This window comes from Anolis carolinensis, chromosome 4 (genome assembly GCF_035594765.1).
Source record: "Anolis carolinensis isolate JA03-04 chromosome 4, rAnoCar3.1.pri, whole genome shotgun sequence".
Taxonomy (NCBI): Eukaryota; Metazoa; Chordata; class Lepidosauria; order Squamata; family Dactyloidae; genus Anolis; species Anolis carolinensis.
This window is the reverse complement of record NC_085844.1, coordinates 116001097-116012012: the sequence shown is the minus strand read 5'-3', so window position 1 is coordinate 116012012 and position 10916 is coordinate 116001097. Positions and strand designations below refer to the sequence as shown.

The window sequence follows — 10916 nt, the reverse complement described above, 5'->3', positions numbered from 1 at the left end:
GAATTCAGTCGCACAAACTGGTAAACAAAAAGTGGAAGAGAAAGAGTTCCCTGTTCCACAGTGTGGTAAAAATGTCCCTTTATGACCCCAAGAATCTCACTTCTTCAACAAAAAAAGGAAAAGAACAAGAGCAAAATTTAAGGATCACACAATACCATTGCTATGCCTGACTTAACTACACACTGCCTATATGACTTTTCCTCTGCCTGTCTTGTGTTCTGTAGAGATCAGACTTAGCTGAAGGATAACAAGATGAATCGAGAGTATAGGCAGTTATCTGGTGATGAACAAGATGGGTTCTGTATGTTCCAGGAGTGAATTTCCCTTTCTGGGATAGATTTCTTCTCACTTCCTGTTGTCTCACTCCTGTTCATAATCAGGAGTTGTATGTAAGTTGTATTTTGTAACTCAGGGACTGTCTGTACAGAACAACATTGTAAAGTACTAACCCTACATATTCCACTTCCAATAGGTGATGATTTTTTTATGTAGGCATCTTACAGTTCACAAAGAAAAAGAGGGAGACAAAATGTGGGTTAAAACATACATTTTATCGCACTTTATAATACAGGCAAATAAAGAACTATTGTTTACTGTCAAAAAAGAAAACTAAGTACAACTCTAAATTAGAATATTTTAGCAAAACTATAAGTTTCTTAACAAACATAATCCTTGGTTGGAACTTGCTAAAATTTCTCATGTTGTCAAGACCATAACAAGTGCCCTGTTATCATTTCTTGTAGATCAAAATACATTTTTATATTCTTATAAGAAGAATGGCAAACTGGCGATCTGCTGGCCAAGTTTTGTCCTCAAAAACATCTCACGTTTCAATGGTCTACTAAAAATCCACAAAATGAAATTGAAACAAACAAGACAAATCCTTAGGATGGGGAGGGGGCTAAAAGATGGAAGTGCAAACAAAGCACAGGGAAGCATGCACTTTGTATAATGGGAAAAGAGCTGCTAGTGGAGGTTTCTGGGGAAGTAAATAGTCATTTTTAATTAGGAAAATTTGAGGAAGGGGATGTCAAGGGTGACTAAGGGCTGCGGAAAAGGAGGCTCCAGAAGCCAAACAAGGCCCACAGCCCATACTTTGGCCATCTCTGATTTGATAAGTCTCCTCACAAGTGCTTATTTTATTTGTTGTCCTTGACAATTCATTAAAGACAATCTGATGGCTGTTTACTTCCAATTCATATTTCAACGTTCTAAAGGTAGTTTACTTCCTTCGGTCCAACTTGCTTCCTTTGAGAACATTTTCTACACTGGCTTATCTGTTTTTAAATATTTTTTAATGATCTGGTCATTAAATGGTCCACCTTTAGAGGGCTTGACCTGTATTTTTCATCAGCTCCAGCCAACATGGCCAACAGTAAGGGACTATGGTAGCTGTGGTCCAAACCATTCTTACGGCCTAAGGTTCCTAATTCCTCTAAAACAACTTAGTTATGCAGTCCACCTTGGGAACTGACCGGGTTGCTAGGGCCTTTCCCTTGCTCCATGTGATGATACAAGGTCACATCCAACTATAACAGTGGTTCTCAGCCTGTGAACCAGATGTTTTGGCCTTCAACTTCCAGAAATCCTAACAGCTGGTAAACTGGCTGGGATTTCTGGGAGTTGTAGGCCAAAACACCGGGGGACCCATAGATTGAGAACCACTGAACTAGAACAATAGTTCTCAACCTTTGATTTCAACAGATATAGTAGATCAACTCCTGGAAGTCCCAGCCATGGTAAAATATTCTGGGAATGATTTTCAAAACACCTCTGGAGCAAAATGTGGATAATCATGAGCTGAGAACATATGCAGCACTCTGCTGTGCCAACAGATCGCTGGGAATTATTGATAGTATTGATAAATTTGTCTTTCAGGAAATATTTGCCCATCATGATTCATCTCCTTATTGAAGACACCAAGGCAGCATTTTATATTTGGAAAAACAGTTTACTTCTAAGTGCCAACAACCTTCCTAACCCCATGCTATGCCCATTATACTGCTTGATTTCATCCTATATGGCGTTCTACTTTCTTGCATTTCAGGATGATAGGCAAGTTCAACTGGTGCAGGTAACACCGACAACCCAAAGGTAAATTACGTCAATCCCTGTATTTTATTCTTCTTGTCCAAACAAACCAACCCAGTTAGCACTATTCATTTTGCAAATATGATACAAAGAACAACTAAATCCAATCCTATGCTTTGGTTGGTGTCGCTCATGCTTTGTCTCTCTATTTCCTAAACAGAGCTACTGTTGCTGTGATAACTGTTTCCAGAAGCAACCAAAATAAACAAAAAACACAAAAACAAGGCATGCCTCTTGCCCCAAACATTAGCAATTCCTCGAAATAACCTAAGGGAATTCTTGCTTCAGCTATTCTGATGGCCCTTTCCCTCCACACTGCATTCCTTGTTCATTTTCCATACCAGCACAAAGCTTTTAATTGTCATATTTAAAGCTCTTCATTTCTCTATAATGGCTAAGTCTTTTTTTGTCCTCACTATACAATGCTATTTCATCTCAACCCAAGTAAGCCCTCACTGCCTCTTTTACACATATCTAATGTCATTTCTTTCTAATCTAGGAAGAATAGATCTCCAGCAATGAAATTGAGGAGTCACATCTTCTTCTTCCTCCTCACTTTTTCATCATTCTTTTTATTTTTCTGTGATTTCTTTTTCTATAACTCTGGCATCTCTGCAGCATAAATGACAAGTGCAGGGCTTGACATCATTTTGGAGGACTACAATGCCAGAATCCCCTGCCACCATGGCCACTGCAGATAGAAAGATTGAGGCCCCTTCTACACTGACATATAAAATCCAGATTATCTGCTTTAAACTGGATTATATAGCAGTGTAAACTCATATAATCACGTTCAAAGCAGATATTATGGGTTATCTGCTTTGATAATCTGGATTATGTGACAATGTAGAAGGGGCCTAAGAGTTGTCCAAAAAAGTAATCTTTTCAATCCTTGGTCTGCACCATGGTTCCTGTGCACCAGTGACATTAATGAACATCTGCCCCTCACATGCCCACACCACAGATTGTGAAAGTCATGCTTTTAGCAGAGAATGGAAAAATTATCTATTTCTATGAACCACACACCAAAAACAAAATCCGGATGGAAGTGACATATTTTCCTCCTATTTTATATCAATTGCTGAAATACCATGTTCAGAAATACTCAAAAACCTCTAGACATTAAAGATAGAATTTTTCTTCTCTATACTTCAACTATTACAATTTACCGTTAGTTCTGAATATATGTTTGCTATTAGCTTATATCATATTATAGACAATATGAGATTGACAATTTGGGAGGAAAAAGGAGAAGAGAAAAGCTAATCCCATCTATCAAAAGACAACAAAGGAAAAAGGAGAAAGTGATCTCCAACCAGTGTCCTTGTACTTTTCTCCCAGGTGTTAGTTGAACATTTGAAATTAAAGTGGGGAGTATACAACCGTTGATATATAGCATTTTAAGAAATATTAAACAAAAGGCAAAATGGGTAGAATCAGGGTCAACAGTCCAAATGGTCAAACCCAATATTGCAAGAACCACAAAGCTAAAACACAGTTAAGGGTTGAATTTCTGTTGCTTCCTCCTGTGATTCACCCTGGCGACTAGTGTCCGCCGTGGGACACCCGCACGGGAGGGAGGAGAGATTGCAGGGCGCGGACGAGCGTGCCAGGAAGGGGCAGGGGGTGCTGGGGTCTGTTCAGTGGACTGCATCTGCACCAGTGACTCCAGCAGTTCCGTCTGGCGCTGCATGATCGCGATTATTTGTGCAGTGTCCGCCCGGTCTCTCTCTCGGTCTTGCATGTCAGCTGCAGCGTACCTGTTCAGAGATGACAGGATCCTCTCAGTTACTGTGTGGGCTCTCCGGTCTGCTATCCGCGAGAGCTCCATGACCAAGTCACCCCTGATTTTCCTCTGCCGTTTTCGGACTCTGGATAGGCGGTCTTCGGAGGAAAGATTCACATAGTTACCCAGCAGAGATGGTGAGGGTGTTAGAGCAGCATCTGAAGAGATACAAAAACAGTATTTTTTAAAAAAGGCACACATTACAATGGAATGCAAAAGAACATAGTCATGTCCAATAGCAAGCAGAGCAAAGACAATGCAGAACTTACCCATCCTGGAGTCTTTGGTTAATGTGCTGCTAGAAAATATAGATGACAAGGAAGGAGTTGGATGATCAGTTTCTAATAGGAACAAAAAAAAGAAAATGTGAATTATAAATGGACCTCTTTATTAGCAGTCCCAAGCATGTGAATTCTGTGTGTGTGTCAGGAGCAACTTGAGAAACTGCAAGTCACTTCTCGTGTGAGAGAATTGGCCATCTGCAAGGACGTTGCCCAGAGTACGCCAGATGTTTTTGATGTTTTTACCATCCTTGTGGAAGTTTCTCTCATGTTCCCGCATGGGGAGCTGGAGCTGCAGAGGGAGCTCATCCGCACTCTCCCTGGATTTGAACCGGAAACCTTCAGGTCAGCAACCCAACCTTCAAGTCACAGAAGCACTCCAAGTGCCACATATAAACAAAATGCATAAGTATACAGTGTTCCCTCACTTATCGCAGGACCACCCGCAATAAGTGAAAATCCGCAAAGTAGGGACACTATATTTATTTTAATATTTATACATTATTCTAGTAGTTATACACTATTTTAAGTCTATCAACCAATTGTGTGTTGATAAATTGCCTCCTTTTTCCTCCTGTTGCCACTTGGGCTCCTTTTCTCTCCCTTTGGCTTCTCCTTCCTCCCTTCCTTAGGCTGCAAATTGTAATTTTTATGATTTATAATAGACTTTTAGAGTTTATTGAAAAACCACAAAACAGTGAATCCGCAAAAAGTGAACCGCGAAGTAGTGAGAGAACACTGTATACACAATGACATAAGTATATAAACAACAACACACATAAAATCCCACTAATAATAACTGTTAAGAATTATAAAATGATAAAATTTCCTGAAATGCACTAGAATCAAGCTGGCTATCTGTTGTAACAAGTCAGACTGCGAAGTTGCACAATCAGTGGATCATCGAGCTGATCATAGATTATGCAGGGTCAAAGGCCTGTCTGAAGAGCCATGTTTTTAAACTCACCCTAAAGGCTTGAAGAGTGGGGCTAATCTAATTTATTTAGGGAAGAATACCACTGGATGTAACTAAGGCGTGGACCACCGTGGTCTGTATGGCTGTGTTCTAGAAGCATTTTCTCCTGACGTTTTACCTACCTCTGTGGCTGGCATCTTCAGATGATACAGACCAGAACCCACACAATACCCCATTATTATTATTGGTCTTACACATATTTTCATCCATGAACTAGCAACAGCAGCATGGATCCGAAGTGTAAAGTTAAATGTGCAAAAGCTCATAACAATAATAGGCAAGTTACATTCAGAGACAGAAAGTGGAGTCCTTACTTGGTGTTGGCCAAGCCATGCTTGCAGGATTCCCAGAAGCTGGCTTCATCATGTAAACCATGGGGCTGGGTGTGGCAGAGTCAGAGAGCTCAACGGTCATCTGTGGACATGGGGAAGGCTGGTCTTGGCTGTCATTGCAGTCCTCGGTCACAACAGGCACTGCTCCCTCTGCTGTGGGACACGGGGAATTGGTATCCCCCGATGACTCCTCTGGCAGAGGGATTTGTCCCTTCTTATGAAGCAGAAAACTTGATTCAATAGCCAATATTCTATCAAGCTGCTCATAGAATGGGCAAGAAATATAGTCGCCGCCCCCAGAGGAGAAACTGTCCTTGGCTTTCTTGTAGTCTCTTCGCATGGTTTTCGTCTTGGTCCGGCACTCCTGGGCAGTACGTTCATGGCCCCGCTTTGCCATCTCGCTTGCAATGACTTGGAATGTGTCCATATTTCTGTAGCTGCTCAGAAGCAGCTTCTGGATCTTCTCCTCTCCCCATATATCCAGGAGGTCAATGACCTCAGAATAGGCCCAGTTGTTTCCACGGCGGCTCATTGTGGCAAAATGTACAACCTGTTAAAAATATTAAATTATACGAAGTCACAATGAGACCAGCAGAGCATGCAAATCACTTTCCAACCACAGCAGCCTGCAATTCCCCTTATATGTTCCAATTAGGTTAAAATTCTCATCATTTCCCATCTTGAATATGGTATGACTCCTGTATCTATTGAACTTTATGTCAATAGACACTTGAAAAAATGGGTAATAGTCAACCCTATTGAAATGAAGGCTCTATGGCCTAGAAATACCATAAAGTCAGACCAGAGGACCTAGAAAATGCATAGAGAGGACAAATTTGGTTAGATGTGGATGTCAAACCACAGAAACTGGTCCCACCTATATGATAGTTATACAGTGTTCCCTCACTTATTGCAGGGGTTAGGTTCAAGGACCACCCGCAATAAGTAAAAATCCATGAAGTAGGGATGCTATATATTTATACATTATTTTAGTAGTTATACATTATTTTAAGTCTTTATCAACCAATCATGTGTTGACAAATCGCCTCCTTCTCCTTCCGTTGCCACTTGGGCTCCTTTTCTCTCCCTTTGGCTTGTCCTTCCTCCCTTCCGTGGGCTGTAAATTGTAATTTTTTATTATTTATACTATTCTTTTCGGGTTTACTGAAAAACCGCGAAACAGCGAACCCGCAAAAAGCGAACCACAAAGTAATGAGGGAACACCGTATTCTATTTTCCTCTCTTCTTTTTCAAGTCTGCTAACTTTGTGATGCTTGTCTGCTTCACCAGTGCCTAATTAAAGTGGCTTCATGTATTACTCCAGGGCAATGCTCCTAAATCGGCACTTTCCAGATAGGCTGCACTGCTAACTCAGGCCCCTTCCACACATCTGAAAAAAACCCACATTATCCGCTTTGAACTGGGATATATGGCAGTGAGGGCTCAGATAATCCCATTCAGAGCAAGTATTGTGGGATTTTCTGCCTTGATATTCTGGGTTATATGGCTATGTGAAAGGGCCCTATGTCATCCCTAGTAAACACAGGTATTGCCTATGTTACTCATACATAATCGGAGCTGGAGTCCACTGCATCTGGTACCAAAATAGTAGGGAAAAAGGCTTGGACTATATAATATATTGACCACAGCGATCATGGAATACCAGAGTTTTTCATTTTATGTTGGAATTGTCCTATTTTTCCAATATACTAAAAGAAATATATTTGTGGATATAATGGCACCTTATGTCCTAAAATTCTACTTCCCACATTTTCTATTTGCATATTTGATTTTGGACTTCTTTATTTTTCAACTGACATTATATCTGGAAGATGAATGGGAGACACACATATTATTTATTTATTTTGTAGACCACCCTATCTCTCCAGAAGGACTCAGGGTGGTTGTTCAATCTAGGAACGTCTTCTACTAAGCTATATTTAACATGTCAAACAATGCCATATCTCAGTCTTGTGTGTTCAGAACATTTTGGGGGGAAACTTTTATGCTTCTGCAGAGTTGTGCAATGCTCTTACACTCAGAGACGTTATTAAATTCTGCCATGCCAAGTTTTATCAGATAATAAATCAAGCACAACTTTTACAACTTAAAGTTATATGAAGACACACTCAACATTTTTAAATGTAGGGCTTTTTAAAATGTACACAAAAATTCCAAGTAAGAAAGGATCCTATAAAAGACGCGTACAGATGGGAAAGAAAGACCTTTAATGCTACTTACAAGCTCTATCTTTTCTTTCTTGATGTCTTAACCATAAGTGAGCAGATACATGATGAATTTAGTGTGGGCTCCTGCTGGATTGAAAAAGCAATAAATCACTAGAATGATTTTTTCCCCCAAATTTAAACAGAATTAAAATGAAATTCATCTCCCTTTTGTGCTAAAGTATGTTTCTTTCACATTTCAATTTTAAACATTCAACTACATGTCCAAGACTTTTCATGGAATTTTAAAATTTGGCACAGTGTTGTTAAAAATAATTGCAACTCTTACAAGAAAAGGTAAAACATTTATGCATCAGAATAGGCACTTAATGTAGAAATGAAAAGTTAACAGTACAATTTCACAATGGTTCTACACTGCCATGTAATGCAGTTTGACCAGCATTATTTGCTCAGTGTAAAACCATATAATGCAGTTTGAACTGTATTTTATCACTCTACACTGCTCATATAATTCAGGTCAAAGTGTATTGTATGGCAGCGTAGACCCAACCTCTGTTGGTTTTTGGCCTTTTCTACACTGCCATATAATCCAAATTATCAAAGCGGATAATCAACATTATCTGATTAACTGGATTATATGAGCCTGTACTGCCATATAATCCAACTCAAAGCAGATAATCTGGATTTTATATGGCAGTGTAGATGGGGCTTTTGATTTACATTCTCCCCTTTGGACTATAAGGATGTTTTTCCTGATTCATAAATAGACCTGCAGATTTGCAAAACTGGGGAAATTTCAAAAGCCTATCACTGTCAAAAGAGCCATCACTCTATTACCTTTTGTTTATTTCTCATGTAATTGGAACTTTGAAGGCTGAAGGAATCAAACTCATCTTCAGAATGAAGAAATGTATCCACCTATGAGAGGAAGAATATATATATTTAAATTGTTTGGATAATTTCTTGAAAGTGGTCATCTGAAAAGCATTTTTTTGAATTAGAGAGCCAATTAGAGCAGTGGTTCTCAAATTGTGGGTCCCCAGATGTTTTGGTCTTCAACTCCCAGAAATCCTAACAGTTGGTAAACTGGCCGAGATTTTTGAGAATAGTAGGCCAAAACACCTGGGGACCCACAGGTTTAGAACCACTGTATTAGGGTCAATCCATTGCTCACCAAGTCAAATCAACCATTGCTACTGTTGTCGCCCAAAACCAATTACCGTATATACTCGAGTATAAGCCGACCCGAATATAAGCCGAGGTACCTAATTTTACCACAAAAAAACTGGGAAAACATTGACTCCAGTATAAGCTGAGGGTGGTAAATTTCAGATATAAAAATAGATACCAATTAAATTACATTAATTGAGGCATCAGTAGGTTAAATGTTTTTGAATATTTACATAAAGCTCAAATTTAAGATAAGACTGTCCAACTATGATCAAATCATTATTCTCATCTTCTTCAATGTAAATGTGCTTATGTATCCTTTTAATAATAATAGAGTAAAATAATACATATAATAATAATAATAAATACAGGAAAATAATACAAGTAATAATAAATAGAGTAAAATAATAAATGCAATAATAATAATAATAATAATGAGATCAGAGTGAAATAATAGTAAAATAATAATAATAGTGAAATAATTAATAATAATAATAATATAAAATAATAAAAATAGAGTAAAATAAATGTAATAGTAGCAACAATAATAGAAAAAAAATAAATGTAATAATAATAATAATAGAGAAAAATAATAAATGTACCATATATTCTCGGGTATACACTGACCCAAATATAAGCTGACCAGGACCCTCATCCGAGTATAAGCCGAGGGGGGCCTTTTCAGCTTTAAAAAAGGGCTGAAAAACTAAGCTTGTCCTCGAGTATATACAGTACATCATAAAACCAACCCAGTCAAGTGTAATATTCAAGATTAGCAGATGTATCATTTATTATGGTGATCATTTTTGCTGTCACAGACTAACACAGCCAAACTGTGAAAAGCCAGTATGGCGTAGTGGTTTGACCATTGGGCTGTGTGCCTGGAGTTTAGGGTTTGAATCCCTGTGCATTCAAATCCACTGGCTGGCCTTGGGAGAGTCACAATCATTCCTAGCCTCAGGCTTGGCAAGATTTGATCACAGAGGGTTCACCTTTGCCTTCATCTGAGGTTGGATCTACACTGCCATATAATGCAGTTAATCTGAATTCTGAAACTGGGTTATATGGCAGTGCAGATCCAGCCTCAGATGAAGGCAAAAGTGAACCCTCTATGATCAAATCTTGCCAAGCAACATCCATGATAGATTCACACTAGGGTTGCCATAAATTGGAAATAACCTTAAGAGACATAACAATCTAGAAGTGGGATTTGGGGGTGAATGTGCAGGTTTAATTCATTTTAATAAGTTAACGTTTTATGGTTTTAATTATGCAAATGGATTAACTGATTTTTATTACATTTCTATTTTAATGCACATAGCTTGTTTTAATTTCCATTCCTTTATTATTTATTGCTAGTTGCCTTTAGTCCCTATAGCAGGAGAAAAGCAAGATAGAATTAAATTAAAATTATTAAAAGTAAAATAAAGAAAAGCAGGCATATATACAAGAATAGCTTTGTATCTACATTTAATATTTTAATATTAATATTTTAATGTATGTATCTTGTTATAATTTCCATTGTTTTGTATTTGTTTTATAGTATATATTTATTATATATTATTTATTGTAGTATACTTATACAATATAATAATATATAATATGGATATTGTGTTATGCTATTGTATATAAATATAGCATTAATAATAATATTGTAATGTAATGCAATATAATACACTAATATTGTAACATAATAATAGTAGTATATTAATTATAATACTGATAATATATAATAATACTGTTTAATTGTTATATATTTGTATATTTTAAGTTGTATTGTAATGTTTTTAATGGTGAGCCGCATTGAGTCTACGTCTGGAGAGATAAAGTGGGATATAAAATAAATAAATAAATGTGTTGTCAAAGGCTTTCATGGCCAGAATCATTGGGTTGCTTGAGTTTTCCAGGCTGTATGGCCATGTTCCAGAAGCATTCTCTCCTGACGTTTCACCCACATCTATGGCAGGCATCCTCAGAGGTTGTGAGGTCTTTTGGAAACTAGGCAAGTGGGGTTTATATATATATATCTCTGTGGAATAATGTCCAGGGTGGGAGAAAGAACTCTTGTCTACTTGGGGCAAGTGTGAACGTTAC

General features: G+C 38.0%; 1 protein-coding gene across 1 annotated transcript; it reads right to left on the bottom strand.

The window, feature by feature from the left end:
- Positions 1-530: 530 nt before the first annotated feature.
- Positions 531-6069, bottom strand: LOC103279741 (myb/SANT-like DNA-binding domain-containing protein 7). The gene is made up of 3 exons (XM_008116322.3): positions 5449-6069; positions 4147-4218; positions 531-4035 (listed from the first exon to the last, which is right to left on the bottom strand). Exons 1-3 carry the CDS (start codon positions 5996-5998, stop codon positions 3590-3592), a joined length of 1068 nt encoding a protein of 355 aa, XP_008114529.1. The 5' UTR covers positions 5999-6069; the 3' UTR covers positions 531-3589.
- Between the last annotated feature and the right edge of the window lie 4847 nt (positions 6070-10916).